General features: G+C 40.7%; 1 protein-coding gene across 1 annotated transcript in view; it reads right to left on the bottom strand.

The window, feature by feature from the left end:
• The window catches only part of znf423 (zinc finger protein 423), a 149,281-nt gene that overhangs the window by 38,199 nt on the left and 83,427 nt on the right, over positions 1–27,655 (bottom strand). Inside the window, 3 exon segments of the mRNA XM_028809262.2 lie at positions 17,025–17,109; positions 18,936–20,544; positions 20,546–22,175. Coding sequence (XP_028665095.2) covers positions 17,025–17,109; positions 18,936–20,544; positions 20,546–22,175 — 3,324 coding nt within the window.

Raw genomic sequence — 27,655 nt, forward strand, 5'->3', positions numbered from 1 at the left:
GTTCAAAAATTGAAGTAAATAAAGAACAGTTTTAAAAATGAGAACTTTTTAAAGATGAGAAAGATTCAGCCTTTTCAATAGTGATGAAAAGATACCACAACACTTGAGCTGGGCATTAGCTGACCATTTGAATGCGGAATTTATGGTTCATACATGCAGTGATCTTGGCCTGGATGTCCATGGTGATAGATCTTAATGTGGCACAGAAAGTCAAAATGAGACACAGGCAATTGTAACTTGAGGACATGAGAAAAGAGTGTGAGCCATGCAGGCTGCTACATTGTAAATGAGCTGAATCAGTCTGATGGCACAGTTTGGGAATCCTGCTGGGAGTGAACTACACTAGTCTAGCCAAGAGATGACTAACGATTTGACTAGGTGCTACCCTCCGAGTATAATAAGATATGTGGGGATCCTCCTAATGGTACTGAAGAGAAAGCTGCAGGAGCAGGTCACCGATGCAAAGTGAAGGTGAAGCTGTCAGGCTGCATGCTAGACAAGGACAACCCTCCATGCACCTTCTTGAGGTGAAGTTATAAACATAATACAATAAAGTTGAAGATTTTATGCATTTGAAAAAACAGAATATCACTTTCACAGTTCAGCCCATTTTTGAGTTGGCACAATCAACCCAGAGAAGCCTACATAATACAGCAACTGTTTTTCAAATATATATACTGTAATTTAATATTTTTTGCTGCTGGAGTATGTGAATTTCCCCCTGGGATTAATAAAGTATCTATCTATCTATCTATATCTACTGTGGTGGAAGGCCGGCAGCTTTTCCTGACCGGGACGGCCCTGAAGTGGAAGGGTGGGTGAAGGCATCTTTTTCAGGACACTGCCCCCCATCCTGGGACTTGGAGTCTGGTTTCTCAGCCCTGTTAGGTGCCGTGGGTGCTGCCAGGTGGAGCTGTGAAAGGACCTGCGGAGTCATGCTTCCCATGCAGCCCAGAAGTGCTTGGAAGTCATGAGGATGGAAGCCCCACAGTACTTCCGGGCTGATTAAAGACTTGGGATTCTCCGTCCGACCCGGACATGCTGGCAAGTCACGTGGGAGGAAGAGCAAGAGCACTTCCGGGTCAAGAACTATATAAAGGACTGGGAGGAGTGGAGGAGAGATTTGTGTTTATTTGGTGTGCTTATTGTGGCTGTGCTGCTTTGGAAGAAATAGTACAGAAGAAGAAAAAAGATTAAAAGTCTTCTGAGTGCTTTTAACCTGTGTCCTGCGGCTGTCTTTTGGGAAAAAGGTGGGCAACAGTGCAACTAAGTCTCCACCTACTTAAAATACATACATTCTCACATTGTGAGAATAGCGCTTGTGGCACCCGGACGGGGCTCATGCCCGGCCGGGACGCCCAGGAAGACAGGAGGAGGGCTCATTCCTCCTCCAGACCGTGAGAGAGCGTCCGCCCTGGTTGTATTGGGGGCCACAGGTACAGGGCTTGGAAGCCCAACCCCGTAGGGGCCCGTGGTCACCGCCAGGGGGCGTCCCCCTGCCTGAAGGACCCTGGACCCCAGTACTTCCGCCACACTAGGAAGTGCTGGGTGGAAGAAGAGAGGGAACACCCGGAGTGCTTCTGGGAGGACAGCCGACATTTCCGCCACACTGGGGTGTGTCCGCGGAATTGCCGGTGCACACCTGAAACACATCCGGGTATGGATAAAAGGGGCCGCCTCCCTTCATTCAAGGCTGGAGTCGGGTGGAAGCAGGACAAGGTGATAGAAGAGAGAAGGAGGCGGTCCGAAGAGGCAGAGTGGTTGGCCTGGACATTGGGGAAGCTTGGGGTTTGTGGCACAATAATTTTAAATAGTAGTGTAAATAAACGTGTGTTGGGTGACATGAGTGTGTCTGCCTGTCTGTGTCCGGGCCAGTCTCCACAAACTATATAAATGTAGTAAATTATAATCAATTATTATTGAACCCATTTAATACAATTTACCTGAGCCCACCCAGGAGACACAGGGATGGAAAGCAGAAAACACAAAGTACAGGATGCAAGTCTTCTGCCTGGCACACACACACACACACCCACATCCACTTGAGACAATTCAGAGTTGCTAGGCCATCTTCCATACACATCTTCAGGAATGTGGGAGGAAAATCAGTGCACACCTGGGGAAAATATGCAAACTCCACACAGGCAACAAAAAGGCACTGGTTTCAAGCACAGAACGCTGGCTCTGTGAGGCAGCAATGCGTCACTGTACTCTTTAGTTTTCATATATTAATGACATTTTTCTTTAAGTCAGGTTACTTTTGTGCAAGCATGATGACCTCTTGTACAGCTGACAGGTGGTCCCAATGTTGCATTCTCTTAAATTTACAGGCATCTTCACCTTTGACTATCCCATCTACTTGTATTAGCTTGACTGTTGCTAGGAAATATAGCTATCTAAAAGGAACAGTTTAAATTTAAACTTCACACACAATGCTTACTATTTGCAGTGACTAAAGTGTTATAGCAACATAGTGGTGCAGAGGTTAGCCCTCCTGCCTCAAGGATCCAGCATCCTGTGTTTGAATTCCATTCTTAGTCTCTAACCCAATGCATTACAAACACTTCAGGTGAAGTTGCAAGGATTCCTGGTAGTGTTTCATTTTGTTAGATATGTTACAGTATTCTTTTCGCTTGCTAGACAAAATACCTGCTATATTCATTAAAACAGCATACCTGTATTTTGATTATGGAGCTGTACAGTTGTACATGCACCTTCAAGTTGACAAGTAAAAGATTTGTGGAACGATATCCCGTTGTGAGTGATCTTGAGAATTGCACAATTCGGCAGTTAGTGAAAAAGTGACGTACTACTAGTTCTGTGACAAATACAACGAAACCAACAGACCACTGCATTCATTGTTGATATTGTAGATTATATGAAAACAACTTCTCTGCTAACTTTGATACTTGCACTCAATCACAGTTCAACATACTATGTTATTTGAAAACCTTATTATCTTAAACAAAGCAGAAAAGTATCAGATTTTAAACTGTACTTATATCTTTAAGTTAATTTATATAATAAAAATAAACCCCACACAGGACTTTACTGACATCAGGAGGTTGTGTTCCAACTCATACTGAATAACTCATTTGTAATGATAGCTGATCGGAGGCACAGGGGCACATCACAGGGTCTTCACCCAGCCTGGGAAGCTAATCAGGGGTTAGGTTTGTCAAATGATGAAAAATTAAGGCTTAAATATAAGTATTAAAAATAAGTAAATATTCAAAAATATTAAAATTTAAGTTAAAAGCTCTAACATACATTAACAGCTCTAACATCCCTACAGGTACTTGCATATTTTACTTTATATAGACTGACAGACAGACAGATGTGAAAGGCACGATAGATAGATAGATAGATAGATAGATAGATAGATAGATAGATAGATAGATAGATAGATAGATAGATAGATAGATAGATAGATAGATAGATAGATAGATAGATAGATAGATAGATAGATAGATAGATTCTGAACAGATACCATACATGCACTCATTATTTTATTTTTTCCCCCTGATGTGTGGCTCTTTGGTTATTGACTCCAGAACAGATGAACTCCCTGTCCATCTCCCTTTTACACAAATCAGGTCTATTAGTGTTTTCACACATTAAGTAACTACATGTACTAACTTGTTGCACTGCGATACTCTTATTTCCTCCTCATTATATACATTTTTATTCAGCAGCTTTTCTTCTCAGCAACTTAAACATTCTACTTCTAAGCTAAAAAACAAAAGACAGCAAACAAAAACAAAACAAATCACAAGAATTGTACGCTATTTTTAAAAACCAGGTATTAAAAAGTAGTGGAAGGCAGACAGAGTGTGTGGATTCAGTTTGACAAGATTGTAACACAGGGAGCCAGTTGAGTGTTATGGGGGGGAGCCAGTGGTCAAGAAATAGCATACAGGATTAAAGTAAAAGGGGTCCCTTTTCCCCTTTATATATTCAGGAAAAATGTAATACAAGGCATTAATACTTTTGCCTTGCTTAGGAATTACGTGTCATTATGTGTCTAGCCAGCAGGCTCCTAAAGACGCGTGCTGGTTGAGGTGGTTAAATGTGCTTTGCCGACACAGAAAATGCTCTTTAAAAATGTCGATTTTAAAACCATTATAATAATAAAAGGGAAATCACAAGTATGGCAGTTATTTTCCATCATGATTAATGAAAAATGAAACCAGCCTTTGATTGATACTGTGGATACTTAACAGTTTTAGCATAAAACAACTGCAAATCACAGCTCAGATGTTCAAGAATGAACCTGATCAAGATCAGAAGCAGAAGGATACTTTTAGGGTGCTGGGCAAATGCTTAAAATGTGTTCTTAGTTCTAAATTACCAAAAAAAAACTGACTGTTAAAGTGCTATACAAAAAGAGATTAGCAAAATACGTCAGAACTGTGGAGTAACACAATGCTGAAATTGGTGCAAGGTAAAATAAATGACCATTCTTTCACAATCAAATAAGAATTTTTTCAAATACACTTGAATTATGTTCAAATAGTGACATCTAATCTACCAGCCTTAGCAGACGCCAATATGACTGAAACATCAATACAGTAATCCCTCCTCCATCGCGGGGGTTGCGTTCCAGTGCCACCCGCGAAATAGGAAAATCCGCGAAGTAGAAACCATATGTTTATATGGTTATTTTTAGAATGTCATGCTTGGGTCACAGATTTGCGCAGAAACACAGGAGGTTGTAGAGAGACAGGAACGTTATTCAAACACTGCAAACAAACATTTGTCTCTTTTTCAAAAGTTTAAACTGTGCTCCATAACAAGACAGAGATGACAGTTCAGTCTCACAATTAAAAGAATGCAAACATATCTTCCTTTTCAAAGGAGTGCAAAGCAAGCAGTCAAAAAAAAAAATCAATAGGGCTTTTTGGCTTTTAGTATGCGAAGCACCGCCGGTACAAAGCTGTTGAAGGCGGCAGCTCACACCCCCTCTGTCAGGAGCAGGAAGGGAGAGAGAGAGAGAGAGAGCCACAGAAAAACAAAGTCAAAAATCAATACGTGCCCTTTGAGCTTTTAAGTATGCGAAGCTCCGTGCAGCATATCCTTCAGGAAGCAGCTGCACACAGCCCCCCTGCTCACACCCCCTTACGTCAGCGCAAGAGAGAGAGAGAGAGAGAGAAAGTAAGCTGGGTAGCTTCTCAGCCATCTGCCAATAGCGTCCCTTGTATGAAATCAACTGGGCAAACCAACTGAGGAAGCATGTACCAGAAATTAAAAGACCCATTGTCCGCAGAAACCCGCGAAGCAGCGAAAAATCCGCGATATATATTTAAATATGCTTACATATAAAATCCGCAATGGAGTGAAGCCGCGAAAGGCGAAGCGCGATATAGCGAGGGATCACTGTATTCCCTAATATATATCAGTTGAAAATAATTATCAACATTGTTTCAAAGAGCCATATTATTTTAAAATTTCTTTACAAGATTTTGCCGTGCATCAAAACAGGCAAATGCATGCCCATGTGTGTTTCATTGAAGAATTGTTCACACAGATTTTCACTTTTGAACTATTTTAATGCAAATACCTTAATGCGAACGGTTCAATGCAAATAAAGTTACTTTAAAAATTCGTTCACCATCTATGGGTGACAGCTAAAATTACAGTTGATTACAGGCATGCCATGAGAAAAGATCTGAAATTGTCAAGAAACACAAACTGAAATAAATCATGTTTCTTTTTTCCACAACAGTTATTTGAAGTTAAAGGTAAACAGTTGGAAATGTTGGCATGTTTTCATATAACCTAATCTGTTGGCACCATGTTAAGAACTTATATATCTGAAAAAATAAGAAGCCAATTTGTTTAAAGAAAATGATTCACTGTAGGAAGGAAAAGAACAGAGAACTAAATACGTGAATGTTGTTTTCTGTGACATTCTTCATAACTGGACTTATTATTGCATGGGATGCTTTTTCATTTGTACTGAGACTAAAGCAGGTTTTCTGTATGTCTTCTTGACATTGTATAAGTTTTGTTATGTTGTTAGAACCTCACAAGACATAACTGTTGACCTCTTATTTCTAATATGTCATGCTGAAGTTCTCATTTATGTGACGTCAAAACGATTATTAAATGTAAAATGTTGAGCATATTGCGTGCCTTGCTCTAATCATGTTTAAAACAAGCTGCCATGTGATCTCTCTGAGGTTTCATTCAGGTGAAGACTTAAGTATGTATACAACATAATGATTAGCACAAAACTGAAAGACAACATACAAGTCTACATCAAATAAAAGTTTTTGCTCTTTCAGTATTTGTTGCAAGATTCATTTCTAATTTTATTTTTTCTGTTGAATGAGCCTTTAAGTTGGATAACTATTACCAAATGCCAGTAGTGTAAAATAATGAAGTACAACTACTTTGTTACTTTACATAAGTACATTTTTCAGCTATTTGCACTTTACTTGAGTAAATTTCACTTAGAGCTACGGTTACATTTATCCCACAACATTTTTAGGTCAAATAGCATATTTTTTACTAGAAAGTTGATTCAGTTCATCTGGACATAGTTCTTTTCCAGGGAGATACATTACATCACTCATCCAACACTCATCTAAGTGACTTCCTCAGTCTGAGGAAGTTACTTGGATGAGTGATGTAATTTATCTCCCTGGAAAAGAACTATGTCCAGAAGAACTGAATCAACTTTCTAGAATTTCCTTACCTGGATTATTGAGCATGCATCGAGACAAGCATTTTTTTACTTCACTGCATTTTCCTGCAAATCCCTGTTACTTATTACAATGACCATCCTACATTTAAATTCATAAATGAGATCTATCAGGTGTAATGTCAACCTAGAGGTTAGTTCAGCATTGCTCAGAAACAGCCAATAGAATGCAGTATATCATTAAAAAAAAAAGAGCAACAGTGTGCCTTCCACTGCTCATTTGGTAAATTGTTCACATGCTTCAAGCTCACTGTTGAAACACTGAAACTGAATGTGCACTTTCCGCACGGTTGCATTTGAAAACAGCACCTAAAGAAGTCTCTGCTATCACGAATTCACCTTCAAATTTAAAGATGCATGCTGAAGTATGCATATTTTTCTTTCTTTTCTTAATCTATCTTATATGAAGCCCCTGAAGACACAAAAAAACAGTGTCTTTTTAATCTTGAGCACAAGATTTTATAGGCATAAGTAAAATATTGTGTTTAAACAACATTAGTATGTAGTTTGCAAAATATATTGCCGCGGATTCTTATGAGCCCAATTACTAAAATGCAGAAGAGAGCCTGGTGGTAAATGTTTCTGGTTAGACTGAGATCTTGTTGCCTGCAAGGGTGAAGGGAGTGATGCCACGGTCTTGCTTTCTCTTGTTATCTAAGAGCTAATACAAGAGGTGTCCACTTTTCTTCAAGCAGGGATACTGTAAGTATTTTTTTGATAACTTACAGAATTTAAGCTCAGGGAAAGCTAACAAAACACTGTCCTGGTGACCAGAATCTGCTAGAGGCGAAGTGACTAAGGAAAACACATGTGGTTTTTTAACTGAATGTTCTAGTGTTATGTGTAAGGGGGAACTTTGAGTAGCAAAATATTTTATCTTAGCAAATTATTGCAGAATTACTGCACATTTTTTATTCTGTGTTCCACTGAACTACAAATTGTGTGACATTTATTTTCTCTGAGCTGACATTTTTATTAGTCATTTTTGCAATTCAAGATAAAGCATTCAAATTGAACAGAACTGACTCATGTCCATAGAATTCTTCAGCAGATCATCAGATTTGTGATAGCCATTTAATAATGTTGCACTGAAGTTGAATTATTGTAGTGCAATATTAATGTAAGTTGGTTTAATGCTTGTATGTGTGTGGAAAAATAATATTCTGTAAGATTTAAATTGTCTATAGGAGTATATCTAAATATGAATATATATTACTAGACTGAAATACTTCTTACTTCATTGAAAGTAAAAATTTGATGAAGTACTTCGACTTTTACTCAAGTGTCATTTCCGAGTACTTTTTACAACTCTGCTAAATACTTTACCAAGTTGAATTCCCAGTTGCCTTGTCTGGCAATATTATTGACATTATTGTGTGAAATCTTGATTGCCTGCTTTTGTGATACTGAAGAGACTGCTTACACTATTTTTAATAACATTCACTTATTATAATAATAATATAAGAAAATAACTGTTTAAGTGTAAAATATTATCTGTTGTTCTTTTATTACTAATAAATCTCTTAATGATAATGGGCTGCTTTTTTGTATATTACCCTAAATATATAAATTGAAATTATATATTTTTTAAATGTTTCAATTTCTTGAGGCCATAATATAGGCTAATTAATATTAAAACAACCACTACCTCTGGGGTCTCATAAGACCAGTGGACTTACATTACTGGTCAGAAGTTTTAGAACACCTCAGTTTTTCTTCAAACTGAATCAAATGAAATGCAATGAATGACCTAAAATGGTGAAAAGGTCAGCAGTAAACAAAGGTTTAGGTTAGCAAAAACTGAAAAAAATGAAATATCGGAATATTACAAATTGACCTTATTCAGGGAACAACTAATAGGTTGCAACCTACAGAGTTTCTGCAGCAATTAAGGTAAATTAAGCAAAGTTGAAGCAAATAATGAAACTGTGAAGAGGAGACTTTGTGCTGGAAGTTTGACAGGGTGAGTGGCAGTATGAAAGCCATTCCTTAAAGGACAAAACAGGGCCTTGAAATACCGGCTGTGGACTACTGCAGAGTGGACAAAGTCACCCTTTTTGTCCAACTGACACTTGCTTTTGTCATCCTGCACTGTAAAGCTGTGCTTGAAGCTGCTGTGGTGTGATGTGCCCATCATGCAAACTGATGACCCCAAGAAACTTCTCTTCTGATTGGGCTGTGACTTTGGCTACACCAGATCTCATCCTATCAGAGTTTCTTCCAGTTTCCGATTGCCTTTGGCTTGTGTAGGACACCACTGGACTCACTGACACTTTGATTTTCTTTTGCAATTTCTCTCAATGAAAGGCCTACACTTCTCAGGATAATAATATTCTGTCTCATTTAATTTGTAATTGCCATTTTCTTGTCATTATCTCTGGAATATTGTCCAACTAGTACTTTAGACAGTGTCTGTTCCAACTCTGATTTAAGACAGAGGGGTTTTTAAGTAATCAACAGAAGTTGGGACACCTGTGCAAATTGTTTGCTTCAACTTACAGGGCTTAATTTACTTAAATTGCTTTACTTTAAATTGAAACCTTTAAACCTTGAAAACCACTAACCTTTTCGCCATTTTAGGTAATTCATTGCATTTCAACTGATTAAATTAGAAGAAAAACTGGAAAAGCTGAGATGTTCTAAAACTTTTGACAAGTAGTGTACATTATCTATCAACCCAGCTATCCACATTTCCATTAATTAATTAATGTGGTTGGGACGTGTAATGAGTTCTATCATTGGTGATGCTACCGCTCATATCATGCGTAAAATTCCTTACCAAAGCCAGGACAGTATCCTTTGCTGAAGTAAGAAACATGCCACAAGACTACGGCATGACACATCAAGAGAAAGAGATGTTATGAGTTAAGCTCTAATTGGAAAACTGGGGATCATCTGTTTCTTGCAGCCACAAGCCCAAATGCATCTAGTGATGACTAGAACCATTACAGTAAGTCACAATTAGTGCAACAGAAGCTAATATATTGAAGAAAACAGTCAAGGAGGCAAGGAGGAGGAACAAGAACAAAATGGAAACTGGTGTTTTTCAGATGTGGGACTAGAGAAGTGGGGAGGTCAGTTCTGGACATCACTGCTAATCATATGAAAGATGAGACAAAGTCATTGGACGGCATAAAGAAACCCAGAAAAAATTTAGCAGCTATCCTGCAGCTGAGCTTCCTCTGTGGTTCATTTGAGATGTTAATTAATACTTTTGCACATCCAACCATCAGCAGTATGAAGTGCAAAGCCAGGGCAAAGCCAGCAGGGCAGTGTTACGTCATCGTCTCATTTAAATGCTGGCAAGGTTTTAAGATCCTAGACAAAAAACTCAGGACTGCAACTCACTGGGGGAATTTTCAGGAAGCACAGTAGAAGTAGATCCTTCAGGAAGTGTACAGCTTATTAAAGCAGAGCCTTCACCATATCTCACTTCACCTCAACAGCAGGTCTTCACACTAAGCTGTAAAATAACATGCATAAAGAGGAAGGACATCCATTTGAGCCATGTGAATGTCCTACTGCAAATGTGCACTCAGTGCCAGACTCTTGACTCTTTTGAGTAATAATAATGTTTGCATCTGAGGTTTTCTGTAAACCGAAAGCACTTCCTAACTAGCTTAGCATTAAATGAGAAGAGGTGTGTTATTTTAGATAAACAGTAAAGCTATATGCATATGGAGAGAAGCACCCAACTCACCCTTAGATGCTCCTTTGCCATGAGAAAGGACACAGCCATACACAGGCTCCTGAATGGACTAAAATAAATCACAACAGTCTGAGGCAGTTGCTTGGACTGCTACCTAGGCAATGAATTAATAGGCTTAGGAAGGACTGGTCAGTGAGTTGGTCCAAGTCCATCAGACTTTTATTTTTAATTTAGTATAAGAATTGCAAAAGGCCAATGGCATATTATCTCTCAATTTTTATCACACCAGAGTTTTTCATTTCCTCTCTTCTGTTGTCACCTGCCCTGTAGCATGTTAAGTATATAAAGCACAGTACAAGTTATAAGAAAAGAAGGAATTAGTCCTAGAGCCAGTTTTGATGACTACAGCGAAACGTCTGGTACTATTAATGTATATCCAATTACTATGTATATCCAGTTCATTATAATAACTATTCATGGTGGCTCTAAAATCTGTACTAACCCCTACTCTCTCTTCTGTTTCCTTTTCCGGTGTCCTTTTGGTGGTGGCGCAACTACTCAAAGCACCGTGATGTTCCAACGGTGATAGATTAAAAGCCAGAAGTCTGCATGACCATCATCATCAAGTCCTTCCGTGAGAACTCTAATTACAAAGAGGACTATTTCATTTACGTTAGGTAGAATGCCCAGAGGGGACTGGGCGGTCTCGTGGCCTGGAACCCCTGCAGATTTTATTTTTTCCTCCAGCCGTCTGGAGTTTTTTTTGTTTTTTCTGTCCCCCCTGGCCATTGGACCTTACTCTTTTTCTATGTTAACTAATGTTGTCTTATTTTAATTTCTTATTTTTCTTTTCTTCATTATGTAAAGCACTTTGAGCTATTTTTTGTATGAAAATGTGCTATATAAATAAATGTTGTTGTTGTTGTTGTAAATAATTATCATTGTAGTGCTCATTATTTAGGATAGAACTGATCATAAATGTATGGCCTTCAATGAGGACTTCAGTTTAAAGGTCAATCTCTGTCCCAAACATCACCTATGATATCAAGCTTTAGATTGAAGCTGATGCCACTTTTTACGTAAGCAGACGAAAAGAAGTTCTCATTTCTCCCACTCTCTATGACTGAATAAAAACATGACAAGAATCTGGAGTAGAAATCCTATGTACCCCAGATTGAGAAGTGGCACATAACACTGACTATGGATACAGTTAGGTCCATAAATATTTGGACAGAGACAACTTTTTTCTAATTTTGGTTCTGTACATTACCACAATGAATTTTAAATGAAACAACTCAGATGCAGTTGAAGTGCAGACTTTCAGCTTTAATTCAGTGGGGTGAACAAAACAATTGCATAAAAATGTGAGGCAACTAAAGCATTTTTTTAACGCAATCCCTTCATTTCAGGGTCTCAAAAGTAATTGGACAATTGACTCAAAGACTATTTCATGGGCAGGTGTGGGCAAGTCCGTCATTATGTCATTATCAGTTAAACAGATAAAAGGCCTGGAGTTGATTTGAGGTGTGGTGCTTGCATGTGGAAGATTTTGCTGTGAACAGACAACATGCGGTCAAAGGAGCTCTCCATGCAGGTGAAAGAAGCCATCCTTAAGCTGCGAAAACAGAAAAAACCCATCCGAGAAATTGCTACAATATTACGAGTGGCAAATTCTACAGTTTGGTACATCCTGAGAAAGAAAGCAAGCACTGGTGAACTCAGCAATGCAAAAAGATCTGGATGTCCACGGAAGACAACAGTGGTGGATGATCGCAGAATCATTTCCATGGTGAAAAGAAACCCCTTCACAACAGCCAATCAAGTGAACAACACTCTCCAGGGGGTAGGCGTATCGATATCCAAGTCTACCATAAAGAGAAGACTGCATGAAAGTAAATACAGAGGGTGCACTGCAAGGTGCAAGCCACTCATAAGCCTCAAGAATAGAAAGGCTAGATTGGACTTTGCTAAAGAACATCAAAAAAAGCCAGCACAGTTCTGGAAAAACATTCTTTGGACAGATGAAACCAAGATCAACCTCTACCAGAATTATGGCAAGAAAAAAGTATGGAGAAGGCGTGGAACAGCTCATTATCCAAAGCATACCACATCATCTGTAAAACACGGTGGAGGCAGTGTGATGGCTTGGGCGTGCATGGCTGCCAGTGGCACTGGGACACTAGTGTTTATTGATGATGTGACACAGGACAGAGGTGTTCAGAGACATACTGTTTGCTCAAATCCAGCTAAATGCAGTCAAACTGATTGGGCGACGTTTCATGATACAGATGGACAATGACCCAAAATATACAGCCAAAGTAACCCAGGAGTTTATTAAAGCAAAGAAGTGGAAAATTCTTGAATGGCCAAGTCAGTCACCTGATCTTAACCCAATTGAGCATGCATTTCACTTGTTGAAGACTAAACTTCAGACACAAAGGCCCACAAACAAACAGCAACTGAAAGCCGCTGCAGTAAAGGCCTGGCAGAGCATTAAAAAGGAGGAAACCCAGCATCTGGTGATGTCCATGAGTTCAAGGCTTCAGGCTGTCATTGCCAGCAAAGGGTTTTCAACCAAGTATTAGAAATGGACATTTTATTTCCAGTTATTTAATTTGTCCAATTACTTTTGAGCTCCTGAAATGAAGGGATTGTGTTAAAAAATGCTTTAGTTGCCTCACATTTTTATGCAATCGTTTTGTTCACCCCACTGAATTAAAGCTGAAAGTCTGCACTTCAACTGCATCTGAGTTGTTTCATTTAAAATTCATTGTGGTAATGTACAGAACCAAAATTAGAAAAAATTTGTCTCTGTCCAAATATTTATGGACCTAACTGTACAGTGAGAATGCTAGCATGCCCCACTGGATACCACTGCGTTAACATCCAGAGGTAAACAAAGAAATCTCTGGAGAGATCATACCCTGTGTTCTGCCTGGGCTGTGCTTAAGAATTTTCTAAAAGTACTGTACCTGAAAACTGTTATTAAGCAAAGGCTGTGCTGCATTAGGTATTGAAGGCACTTTGTATGATGATTACCGGTAATGATGCTACATAAATAAGAACTGTTTTATTGATATCCAACAGCATGGGTGTCAAACTCAAGGCCTACAGGCTGAATCTGAAACCTTGGACCTTTTGAAAGCAGCCCACTTCATCAATATTCAAGGCATACAGCCCACAATGATGGCTAGATTTCTCAAAGACCCCGTTAACATGTTATGTTTCATATATCGATTATGTCCATAAAATTCTAATGTTTTAGCATGATACAAAAGATGCAACAGTCTCACAAAGGAGTCCTAGATTGAGATGCCACCAAATGTGACAGTGCTACATCAAGAGTAATGTGACATGAAAAAATACAGGCAAGAAACAAGAAAGTCACCAGAAAGACTGAGCGGTAGATTAGGATAGGATAACACTGGACAAGGATGATTTTGCTTCCTGAATACTTTTGGCTGGATCTGAAAGATTTTAGCATTCTGATCACAAAAAATAACCTTTAAATTTTTCTATCATGTACCATTTTATTACAATTGTCTATATTTGTGATTTCCTCTGAAATTCTAAGTGTACAAATGCAGTCCAACAACTACAACTGAAACATTTGTGGTGATCTAAAAGTAGGGGAACATCAGCCTGGATATGCCAAGTGCTGCGGTTTCATTTTACAATTAAAAAACTGTCCTCTACAGGGCAGAAAAGAGTGTCACATAAACCACTTGTTGAACCAACAAAAACATTTCGATTCCTCTTCATATAAAGCTAAACTGATGAAAAATTTCATGAAAGCGATGAACATGGCAGGTGAGGGATTTCAATATTTTCCACACACAACTGATGCCAAGATTAAGGAAGACCACAAATCAGACACATCATCAATAGCAAGTAGTTTGAAGATCTGATCAGAGGAAATCACATGAAAGACATTTGTGGATGTTGTTGAGAGCACCGAACTATGTCCAGATGGTTGACAACATGCTTCACACTTACAAAACCATGAAGTGCAACATGTTGCTTAAGATTAATTTTCTGCATTCACACTTGGGAGTTCTTCTCTGCAGTAAATGATGAACATGGTGACATTACAACAATAGAGAAGCAGGATCAGGTCAAGTGGGATTCATCCATGCTGGACAACTGAAACAAAAAGCATCAGATGCGGAGTACAAACGACAACCAGCCGTACAACATTTTTACCTCAGCTGAACTTAACCAGTATGTCAGCATCCTAAAGCAATTAAATGTGCTAAATTCAATAAAGGTTAATTTCACGTTTTTCCAAATTCCTCCAAGATGCAGTCAATCTAAAAGTACATTTGTGCTCCACTTAAAGTCATATATCCAAATCACGAAAAATTTCTCAAGAAGCAAAAGTTTTGAATAAAAAATTGTTGTCCAGTGTAATCAGGTGGTGCAGACAGCAAAGCAGGAAAGTGCACACAAGTATAAGACGACTTGAAAGAGTGAGACAGAAGAGCAGTGGAGGGTAAGGTAGTAAAGTTCATGTGAGCAAGAACAGGTAAAGCAGTGAGCCAGAAAATACTAATCTGGCTAGGAGATGCGAGGCTGTGGAGAATAGCAGGGAGGAGCGAGCCTATGCCGATGCTGGACACGTGGCCAGATTTGTAGACAGCCACTTAGGACTGGTTACCTTCAGGCTACCTCATGTAATTCTTGGTTATAAAATTCTTCAGTTTCTAGCCAACATAGAAATGGATGAAAGTCGTTTTCACTTCCTCCCGGATGCGCTGGGACTGGGATTCGGCAGATACTTTGCACTTGCTGGCTGTCAAGGTTAATTACACGAGCAGTAAGGGTGCCGGAAAAACGGGACATGGCATTTCACATGCGCCACTTAGCAGATGTTGGGGGGCTGTGAATAGAGGATGCAAGGGGCTGGGCAGCTCTGGTAAGGGGAAAAGTGTTTGGGGGGGTGGGGGGGGGGGGGGCTTCTCACACCCTGACAAAGACTGTTGCGCTGTAAGGAAGGTGTTTTATCAACAGCTCCTGCTGCGCATGAATAAACACAGAAAAGTAACAGGAAGAAACGAGCATGTGCTTTCGAAGAAGACTGCAGGCCGACAGCCTGCCATCGCACCACGAGCAGAAAATAACGAATCTGTAAAGTAGCAGTGAAGAAACTGAAGAGCAATTACCCCAGCTGCCAAAGAGGAGGAAAGGAAAACATAGCCACGACGACGGGGGAGGCATTGGGAGAAGAAGCTGGCAAACATGAAGTGGGGCCGTGCTTTTAAGCCAAATGGACTAAACACTACTACAAATAGCCATGTGAGACTGGGCCTAATGCCAGTTAAAGCTTCCTTGTCAAAGAAGTCGGCCAAGCCCACCTCACGCCAATAACCCTGATCTTGTTTATTGTTTATGCTATGATCATAAGAAGCACTCATCGGATTATAGAAAATTCTCCCATCTTTCAGGCAGCCAATTCCTGAACCCCCTTTATCCATCACAGGGATGTGCATCATGTCTAAGTTGTGAAGGTCACAGTGCTGAAATCAACTCTAGGTAGACTTCCAATCTGTCCCTGGGCTCATTAACCCATACAACCTCAGTAATGTTTGATTAAAGGCATACATTATGGGAGGAAAGCCATATAACTTCAGGTATAATGTATTAAATATACACAGAAGGCACCCCAAGTGGGCATCAGAGTGGGATCAATGAGTTCTGAGATAACAATGCTACATGGTGCAGCCATGTCACATCATCTCCAAAGAAAATTCTCCCTGTAGACTACCCAAAACCTGCAAAAGTGCCTTTGCCATAGTGCCCCATACCAAAATTCCAACGTCTTTTCATTGCCATATCTATTCTTATTTGCCTTATAAAATATTAAACCAACCACAGGACAACATTAGTATCTGGCCGTACCTCTTTATTCTTACCTAAGATTTGTAACTATTTATTTAGCAAATCCTTTTATACAAGGCAACTTACAAAGTATGTTTATTAAGACAAAAAAAGCACACCGGCCTTTGTTTATTCATGCTACTCATTGTCATCACTGAGAGAAAGAATCTGCAGCAGCATCCAGAGTAAGATTGGAACAGCCCAGTCCATCACAGGACACACTCACATACCCCAAAATACCTGTCACCCCGATATGAGGCCAAATTAGAGGTGACAGTCAAACCTAAACTACATAAATTTGGGATGTGTGAGAAAAGCACAGTATGGTGAGTAAACTGACATGCAAATTGAGAGAACATGCAAACTCCAAACAGGCAGTGCCCATGTTGAGATATGAGCCATGGACCGTGGGTCAATGAGACAGCGGCAGTAACACACTGGGCTGTCCATTTCCAGATGGAGGTTGGATCAACTTGCTCAATTTCAGATGTTCAGCCCTGACACTGTTTTGCAAAACTGCTAGAGTCTAAAATGTGTAAACACACATAATGAGAGGTTGGCTAACATTTACATTCAGATTTTTCAAAAAGGAAGTATGAACCAAACCAAAACTGCACCAGTCAGCATATTTCTGTGCAACCAGCAAGTATACCCTTAGTGTGTTCTTAATAGGCTGATGCAAATTTGGGGGGGAAATAAAATGTTAAGGTGAACCCAACACAAACAAACAAACAAATTAATTAATGAGATTGGGCAAAGCATCTCAGTTCTGGTGATCTTTTTCACACTTACCAATCATGTGGTTGGCAACATGGATCTGAATCTCCCGCTCTGTCTCAAAAGTCATCTGGCACTTGATGCACTGGTAAGTCTTCTTCTGAGAACAAGAAAAAAATTCTGATGAGCCTGATTTTGGGGGCTGGCAGGGAAACATAGGAGTAGGGTGAGTCTTGACCAGGGGTTAGAAGAGTGGCTGAAAGGAAGGCAGGTGTTACCTGAAGATGGGCAAAAGAAGGCTGAGATTAAGTGTGAATGAATAGCACAGGGTAGCCAGTAGACCAGGAGGTGGTGGCTGTGGCCACATTATAGCATGCAGTGGTGAGATTTAATTGGAAGTAATGTGAGCAGTTCTAGTCACTACAACATACCACCTGCACTTCAGAACAGGTAATCCACCTGAAGCCAAGCATATATGGGCCTGGGTACTACTTGGATGGAAGACCATCTAAGAATTTTTATGATTCATGAGAGAAGCATATTTTTTCTTTTAAACAGGACATTTTGCATGCCACTTCATATACCCCCTGCTTTATGATAAAGCTTCTGTTCCAACACAATTTCTTCTTATAGTGAATTATTGCTGTTGAAGAACTTCATTCTAGTTGTCCTACTTTTAAGATTGCCCACCCTTAAATTCTAATTTTAGTTTCATGCAGTTGACTTCATTTTTTTGACAACAAATGAACCAGCAGTTCTTTGTCTAACTTGTTTCCATTTACACCTGTGTGTGATCATTGTGAACTATCCAGTTTAATAGAATATTTGGAAGTAAACTTCAGAAACAAAAAGTGAAGAACTGATAGTTGCTAATCATCTTAAAATTATAAATCATAGGGATGACATCCTTAGAAAGGAAACAAAATCTGTGATTTAATAATGAATCGTCATGGCAGAATGAAAGCACTAAAATTCCATTAAATTAAGTAAAATCAGATACTGGAAAAGAGTGGTTACTGATTAAGCAATTGGGTGTTAAACAAAAACCAGTAGCTACTACAGTCCTCCCGGACCAACACTGTACAGCCGTGTTATAGGCCAACATTAAATCTGATTGGCTGAAGGTAAATGACAGTCCTGAAATGACTGCCTTACATGTTGTTCCAGAAACAATGGAAAAGTCAACAACATCAGATCCACTTAGGCATGAAGGGGATAAACAAGATCAACCCACAAAACCCCTTTGGCAGGAAAATGGAAGCTGCATCAAAACCAATGATCGAGATGGATTTTTTCCAATCAGAGGGATGTCCCATTTTTTGAGACTGTAATCTCTTGATTGAGTATCATGGGAGTTATAGACCTTCCCAGCGGCAAGAGCTACAAGTTAAAAATCAGCTCTGTGCATGCTTCTAGAAAAAGCTCTGGTTGATAAGTTAGCTCTTCAAAAGGACTACTTGTGAGTACATTAAAGAGTCACCAACCACCATAGCAAATTGTCCAGAGTCCATATAAACATGGACATATTATTTCTGCGGGGAATCTGACTGGGGTCCAGGAATTTAAGCAGCAGTGACATCTACTGCAACACCATGTTATGGAAATCTTTGATGGGGAGAGCAGTGTAACTGAATACACTGGACCTTTGTAAGAAAAGACTGGGTTTATGGAACTGATCCACTCCAGTTAAGGTATGGTTTCCTAATCCTTAAGGACATGAGTAACCTGCAAAGAAGGTGGTGGCCTGGGGATGAACAAACAGTGAAACTGGAAGTTGAGTTTAGGAAGTACAGGTGAAAGTCCATCAGTCCCATACAAACTCACCCAGTATGGGCAATTTAAGCTGTGCTTACTAGTGTGGCAAACACAAAAACATAGAAAAAGAGAGAAAATAAATCATCCACTAGTCACAGTGGACAAGACAGACTAAAAGAAAAGCAAACACAATGTACTTTTATTGTTATGGTTCCTCATTGGTGTACTTACTTTAGGAAGGGAAGAGTTCTCTGGCACCTTCTTCTGGATGCTCATATCTGGAGTCATCTCTCTGTGATCAAGCTGAATATGAGACTCCAAGTCTTCAAGACTTTCAAATTTGACGGCACACTCTGAGCAGCGCAAACCATTTGGGGGCTTTTCACCTGGCTCCTGAGAGCTCCCACTGGATGACTGACCATTGGAGCCTCTGGTCATACAGCTAGCACACAGGCCGTAAGGTAGACCATTCACGTCCAGTTTCACCAAGTCCTGTTTGTTCTTGAACTCCTTCAGACACAAAGCACACTTGTAAAGCTTTTGCAGCTGGCCATTTGGCGAGGAGGAGGCCGAGCTGCTGGATAGCTTCTGCATGTGAAAGGTGCCATGAATCTTCAGCTCCAGGGTGGAGGTGACCGTCTGCATGCAGACCACGCAGCGGAAACCAGTGAGGGAGTTGCGCAGATCGGGGTGCATCTGGCAGTGCTCGATGAACTCTTCCTCACTCTGCAGGGGCATCTTGCATATACGGCAGGTGCCTGTGTCCAGACTCTTGCTGTGGGTCACCTTGTGCTCAGTCAGTGTGAGGAGGGATGGGAAACGCTCCCCACAGATGGGGCACATATAGTGCTTGGCGGGGCCCCGGTGAGTTTGCATGTGCTCTCTCAGACCACTCTCAGAGAAGAAGGTGCGCGAGCAGACGTTACACTTGTGACTGCCCTTGATGAACTCGGCTTTCTTGCGGGAGCAGTCATCTTCACCTGGTCGAATGTTGTGGTCTCGCAGCCTGTGATTCTGCAGAAGTGCCTCCATGGTGTAAGCGGCACCGCAAATGTCACAACCATACATTGGCTCAGAGGTATCCACATCATCCTCGCTGGCCTCGTGGCTGTTAGTGGTTTCCTGGCTCTTTAGCAGCATGTTCTGCAGGTCTGGTGCTTCTGGCCTCTTTGTGGGGGGTGTGACTCCATTCGGTGTGCCATTCTGGCTACTGCTTCCGTCAAAGATGCAGTGCTTCTCTCGCAGATGCTTCTCCAGTAGGATGACGGCATGGAATGCCTTGCTGCAAAACCTGCAGTTGTACTTCTTGCTATGTGTGGTAATGTGGCACTGCAGCTCCACCTCTGTGCTGAACATCTCTCCGCAGAAGATGCACTTGCGGGCTTTGGCTGGATTTCCGAGATGGCTGTGCTTGACGTGCAGCTGCAGGTCAGTCTCTTTGCGGAAGTCCCAGTTGCAAGCAGTGCACCTGTACAACTTCTTTTCATTACTGTGTTTCACTGCTAGATGAACCTGAATGGAAACCTTGGAGTCGAAGACCTCTTGGCACAAGGTGCAATGGTAGAGAACAAAAGTGTGCATGTCCAGCAAGTGCTTCTGCAGGTCATCCACAGAGGAGAACTGCTTGTCGCAGCTCTCACACACATAGTGAGTGGATGTGGTCATGTAGTGGACTGTCAAGTGCTGCAGCAGGCTCTCCTGTGAGTCAAAGTCCTCCTTGCACTGTGGACATGACTGTTTCCTCAACAGGAGCTCCAAATGAGACTTGAGGTGAGTTTGAAAGCTTTCAAAACTCCCAAATTTCAGCTCGCACTGGTTGCAGGGGTACTCCCCATTCACAGGGGGGAACGCCACTTGCTAACAGCCTTTGTCTTTTTGGGGAGGATACTTCCACGTCTGAGGAGACTGGACTACTGTCTGCTTTGGATTTTTTGCTGCTGGCCAGTGGGATGTTCTTGTGATTTTCTTTGATGTGCTTTGTGAGCTTCAAGATGGAACCAAAAATAGGCGAGTTGGTGCAATACGGGCAGGAGTACACTTCCATGAAGGACTGCGAGGGCTGCACACCTGGAGACTCCAGCTTGGAGCTGCCAACACTGCAGTGGCTCTGCTGGATGTGCTCCATTAGGGAGGACTCAGTCAGAAACCCCATTGAACACTGGTTGCAGAAAAAGGCGTGATTCCCCTCCAGGGTGTTTGAAGCACTGGGCACACAGTGTGATGCCCGGATGTGCTCTTGCAGGCTATTGATATCGGCAAAAGTCTCTGGGCAGTAGTTACAGTGGAAGGCAGATGCATTGCTGAACTGCAGGACAGGGAATGTGCCACTGCTCCTGTGCACCTTGCGGACATGTTCATTTAGGTTGTACAAAGTGGGCAGAGAGTCTAAGCATACTTGGCATGTGTGACTTTGCTGAGGCTTATCCACATGGATCGTCTTCAGGTGAATCTCCAAGACAGCAAGGCTGTTGAAGTCTCGCTTGGAACAGTAAGGACAGCTGTAGGTTATCTTGGTTGGCCAACCCTGGCTCTCCTCCCGCTCCAGTCTTCCTGGTTTTCTTGGCACTCTGGATGGCTTCAGCGTAGAGTCTGGCGTGGAGCCTCTCTCTGCTGATGCACTTGAGTCTGGGGTGGCACTGCTCATGGAAGCAACACTGCCTAGAACCGGGTCTGGACTGATGCTGTGATTACTCGAGTCAGGCTGGCGGTGGCTATCCAGATGGCAGTATACCTCTTCCACAGAGGAAAACTGCTCAGGACACATGGGGCACTTGTGCTTTTTATTGGCATGAGTCTGGTCAATATGACTGAGCAAAGAACTCTCATCGGAAAAAACATCAGGACAGTGGATGCATTGCAAATCCGCCTTCTCGGAGAGTTGCGGGTGGCGACTAATAACATGCTTCTCAAGCTCCTCAGTCTGGCTGAAGGTCTCCTCGCAATAATCACACATGAACAGGTCCTCCTTCTTGCCGAGCTCCTTTTCGGCACGCACCAGGTGCTCCTTGTTTTTCTTGTGAGCCTGCATGTGACTCTGCAGAGAGCTGGTCGAGGAGAAGCCCCGTTTACAAACGGTGCACTTGAAGGGTTTGCTGGAACTGTGTGTCTTCAAGTGGATCTTAAGGTGGTCACTACGTGAGAAAGCAGCCTCACACTCGTGGCAATGGTACTTCTTGTCCCCCGTATGAAGCTTGACGTGGCGGTCACGACTGCGCTTGTGCTTGAATAGCCGGCTGCAGTAGGTGCACTTAAATGGCAGTTTGTCACTGTGTATCTGCTCGTGGCGCTTCAGGTAGCTTAGTCGGCTAAAGGACTTGTCACAGAACTGGCATGGGTAGGGCAGACCAGCTCCACCTTCTTCCTCTCCCATTCCCATCTCACAGCCATCCACAAGCATCTGAGATGGAGATGCCATGTCTTTACTGGAAGGAGAAGAGGCCACCCAAGAGAGATGGGGATCATCGTCACCATCTGTAAACAAAACAGAGAAAGTGTTAGTGATGGGCAACATAGTATATACACTATGAACCCAATGAAGCTTCATAAAGTAGACCATGAGCTAAAAGAACCTGCGTACTCAGTCACATTTCTAAAACCTTGGTTTCAACCACATCTAGAAGCTTCATCAGGGACTCAAACTCCATCCTTAGATAGGTCAACCTGGCTGCTGCGTTTTCTTTCAACCAAGCAAGTGCACCGATGTTAATCCATATAAATAAAATCATAATCTGTTCACTTGTCTGTTTATTTGTTCTGCCAATCATGCAAAAATGGCTGAACTGATTTTCACGAAATTTTGCCTGCGTGTCAACACTTGTCTAACTTAAGACTATATGGTGTATTGGTAAGAGGAGCTGCAAAGGTTGTACACAATCCAAAAAGCTATGCTGCTGCAAGGACTATAATTGACGTCAGGCAGAAAGAGTTTACTGATGCTGATGGGTGAACGTCTTTATCATCCAGCCCAAAGATTGGTATCAGCCAAAATAGGATCTCATCTAAGTCTGTAGTTACAGCAATTTCCTTTCAGCAAATCTGGAGGACAGTTCCGTTGCCTAACTGGATTACAGCTTTTGTTTAAGAGTACGTCTTTTTGTCTCTTTGTGAGTTGTGAATATCCACACTGAATTTCCAAAAGACAGTTTTTTTTCCCATTTATTTTCACCTGGAGGTGAAAGGTGTTGGCAAACCTTTAACAAGTAATGTTCCATTCTTTCTAGCCACCAAAAACTTTTAAAACTCCAAAACAACCATTTTAGTGAGTTTCATGTTGGCTGAATTGCACTTTAGCTTCAATTTTTCTAAAAACCGTTTGCAAAAGGAAACTCAGCTGTCTCGCTCATAACTACCAATTAGTTTGTTGTGTTGTATTTTACATAACCTACTGCTGCTGGCCAAGAAGTGTAGTGCATGTTGGTGAAGCATACAGATAGGAATTTTATTTACACTTTTTGAACATGCTAGTAAATTTGAAATTAACTAACAACCCTACATTTTTTTTAATAAAGATAAACCTTACATTTTTGAAAATGCGGATGCTATTGTACATCTGCATTTCGTTACCAAGTCTGAGAGATAAGCCATGATGAAACAGAATGAAACGTGATTGCTTTGCGTATGCCGAGTTGCTGTTCAAAATATGGTGGAACGAGAACAACTCAGGAAGGCATTAGTTACTTTTACAGTTTCTCGAGAGTAGACATTTATTCGAGTCTACTTTTTGATGAGACAGTTATAATTTTAGGCTCTATTGCCAAAACAGTGTCGTGACTTATAGCCACTTTAAAACAATGTTGAATGAACCAACTTTTTTTTATCGAACACCACTAGTGGTGCTGTCTCCTGTACTAATACGGAGACCTGTGGCTATGTCATTTAACCTTAATCCCCCTTGGCCCCCTCTACTGTACATGCTTTCTGTGGTCTAGATATTCTATTATTCAACAATCCATCCAGTTTATCAAAGTGGGAGTAAATATCTGTTTATGAAAACATACTAAAATAGGAAATAAAATGGTTCCAACCCAGAAAGGAGTTATAGCAATCATGTAATCTAATCATAAACAAACAAAAAAAAAACACATTCTCAACTCGTGAGAGTACAAAAAGTGATAGAGAGATAGTGAAGATTACAATATTGGAACACTTATATTTAAGCCAGCAATGACTAAAGGGTCAACAAAATACTTGCTTTCTTACATTAACCCATTACACAACTATACCCAGTCAACGCAGGTTACTTCAGTTAATTCTCCCATATAACTGGAATATGGCCTTTTTTCCCTATTTCTGGGCTTGTTAGTGGAGTTTAAAAACTGCAGAATATTCTTACGTTTCACTTCATCACACTGTTTTGTATTCTGTAATGGCACTGCTCTCATTCTACTTTATTGGCTATGTTTACGTATTTCCAGCTTTAAATATTCTGATATACATTGTATTATCAGCAACTAATATAACTCCATGTGAACCTCTGAGTACTTCATGAATTTGCAGGCTTTCTTCAACTATTTAAACCTCACTAAATATGCCACCTCTCCCTGATAAGATCTTTGAACTGAAAAATGTGTGCTGTGACAGTGGTCACGACACAGGCGCTATAATTTTGTTGGGTTTTGGAACATGCAACTTTTAATTTTGCAAATTTTTTTATAGTTTTGTAGTCATTCTAACTTTATGGTTATATTTATTAATTCTTTTTGTACCGCCATCTTAAAATTTGTTTGTGATTGCAGGGACCTCCATTTTGTGTATTTTTTTTTTTTGTTGGCAATGGCACTCTGTTGCTGTTAACACATGACGTCACCATGCCAGTACCATTTATTATAGTGCTATCTTCTGTCTCCAAATTTTTAGATTGGGTATCAAATCGTTTGTGTAGTAGGTAAATCACTTTAGGGAGTTCAGACTTCTCACAAGTTTTTTGAATTTGTATTTTGTATATGTTTTGGGACTTGACTGTTTTTATGGAGACTAGTTCCTGGCTTAGCGTTTTCTCTTCATCTGCTTGTCTTTGAACTTTGTTTCCATTTTTGGACTGCCAGTTTTTCACCTTGGCAGAAAAACAAGAACACAGAAACGCACAATACCCAAGTATTTCTGAACTGACTGATGTGTAGATATCAGGTAACAAGAGGCCAAATTAATTAAGAAGTTCAGTCAAAGATGTGAATGGACTCTCGTTGAAAAGTGAAGTTTGAATGAAGTCCAGTACATAGAGTGGTTCCCCAGAAGTGTTTTTTTATACCTGATGTACAGTTCTCTGAAGTAATGATACAAGAAACTAAATTAAGAAGAAATTCTAGCCAGAAGAGAGAATTATTGTATGGGCACACATGAAAATTGTGAAACACAACACCTAATTAAGCAAGAAGAGTATGGCTAGAATGAGGTACAGAAGACACAGTAACCCTGCAGCACTTGTATTTGACATCCAACCTACAATGTTCAAATATAAATGCAGTGGTTATGCATGTCCATTGTCATGGAGTCTCATCATAAGTCATCTTAGTTCACAGTTTTGCACTGTGGTAAACTGCCGGTGCCCCAGCTGCAAACCCACAACATCTGCACAGAAGCAGTCTTCTTACAACGTAAGTTAACACAAGGACTCCTACACTTAGCTGCACAGGAACCGCTTTTGAACACTGTGAGTAGACCTCTTTCTGGTCACTTAGGCTGAGCTCTCATTCTCTCTCTCTGTTAGCCCCCAACCACCAGTACATTCCACCTGTATACACAGTGCAAGTCCTGCCAACTACACCAAGTATATTGCCGTGGGCTCAGACCATGTGCCATCTCGTTTCTTAAATTAGATTTGCGCTATGGTGAACTGCAGGTGGTCAGTTGAGAACTCACAGAAGCAGCCACCTCACAGTGTGAGTTAACAGAATAACTCTTAGACTTAGCTGCACAAATACGACTCCTAAACATGCGAGTGGAGTGCTTCCTGGTGATGTCAGCTTCTCTGTTTTTCTCAGTCTCCACCTGTTCTGAGCAACAACACCACTACACTTCACCCACCCACAATGTAAATCCCATCCTTGTCGCCAAGTGTATTGCCATGGACTCACACCATAAATCTTCTTAATTTGCAGATTTGCACTGTGGTGAACTGCTGGTGGTTAGCCATGAACCCACAACATCTGACTCTGAAGTAATCTTCTTACAATGAGACTAATAGGAAACTCCTTGTGTTGGCCACACAGGGATGGTGTCTGAACACTGAAATCGGAGCACTTCCTGGTGACGTCAGCTAAGATCTTCCTCTGTCAGCACCCACCTCTTCTGTGCAACATTGCCATTACTCTCCAGCAGTCCACAGTGCAAACCCTGTAGACTATGATGCTGTGTACTGATATGGACTCAGGCCACAAGCCATCTTGGTTTTTTCACTAAGGTGAACTGTTGGTGGTCATTCACAATCTTGCAACACTTGGTTCAGCGTGAGCTAATAGGAGAGCGGACTGCTTCTTGGTGACATCAGCTAAATTCTCTCTCACAGACCTCACATTTTCTGCAGAACGCTACTACAGCACTCAGATACAGACACATGGATACAAATTAAGCAAGCAATGAACTGAAAGATGTGAAAGGGCTACAACAAAGTCCTGCATATACAGTGCGCCTTTAGCAGTTGATTGTGACTACTGATTGATGAGGCTCAGAAAAAAAGAATTAAGAATTTCAGTCTAAAAGTTATTTCAATACAAAAGCTGGAATTAGTCAATACATATAGTGCAAATGGACCATTAAGAGAGCTAAGTAAGAAAGATTTTCAATTAGAGGACAGAATTAGCCTATAGTGGAAGTTGGAAAACAATGAGCCTAATTAATCAAGTAGTACAAAGCAAGGCATGAAAGAGTGTGGCTGGGCAATGTGTGAATTTGACACCTGGTCTACCTGGCTCAGTACTAACAAGACAAAAGCGTAATTTAAAAGCAGAATGTGAACACCTCACATTTCATTTGAAACCTACAATATGGACAAATTTGGAAATAAACAAACACAAGGAAAGATTTTCAATTACAGAATGGTCATATGTGGAAACTGGGAAATAAGAGGCCCAACTGAATAAGGAATCAATCCAACTAAAAAGTGAAAGAGCCTTCTGTGAAGATTTGACTAGAATGAAGCCCAGCAAATACAGTGGCTCTGTGACTTTTTAATTTGAGGTCAGGATCACAAAAAAAAAAAAAAAAGCCTGATTAAGAAAACAAATATACAGTATGTATAGTAATAGCAGGTCAAAATTTCTTTGGTTAGATGTGGATGTGAAGGAGCAAGAGGTCTAAATAAGCACTTAATTTGGTTAAAGGTGTGACGTGAACAGCGTGGCTAGGATGATATTCAGCAGAAACAGCAACTACAGTGACCTTGTTATGATCTTGCTTCATTTCTGATTTTTATTTTCTTTTCCCAAATTAATTTTGCATAATAAAATTCACTTATTGCAACTGAAGTAAATTTTAATGTCATTTTTTAAATTTGAAGTCATTTTCTACAGTCTTTTGTCACACATGTGCGATTGGGAGACATCTGAATGGCCTTAAGAATAGTACTACCACGCCAGACCAGGGGGTGGTGAGCTGCACTAACTCTCTTTCTCAATCTTCTGCAGACCATCCACAGGAAATCTCCCCAGGTCCTGGCGCCATGGATGTCGTCACTTCAGTTTTTCTAGCGTCAGTGATGACATCACTTCCGGTCCCAGTCCCAATGACGTCACGTCCGGTCCCGGTTTTTAAAGCTGCCATCTTTTCCTATTACATTCAGTTCTGTTTTGGACTCAAACCTGTGATCATCTCAATCAATGTATGCCCATTTGCAGCCAAGGCACAATATACGGGTGGCTGCCCCAAACCTTTTTTATGTCAGTGGACTGCTTTTGTGACACTTTAAATGATTTTATTCTTTTTTTGACACCATCTTGTTTTTTTGTGGGCATTGC

Source organism: Erpetoichthys calabaricus, chromosome 9 (genome assembly GCF_900747795.2).
Source record: "Erpetoichthys calabaricus chromosome 9, fErpCal1.3, whole genome shotgun sequence".
Classification (NCBI taxonomy): Eukaryota; Metazoa; Chordata; class Cladistia; order Polypteriformes; family Polypteridae; genus Erpetoichthys; species Erpetoichthys calabaricus.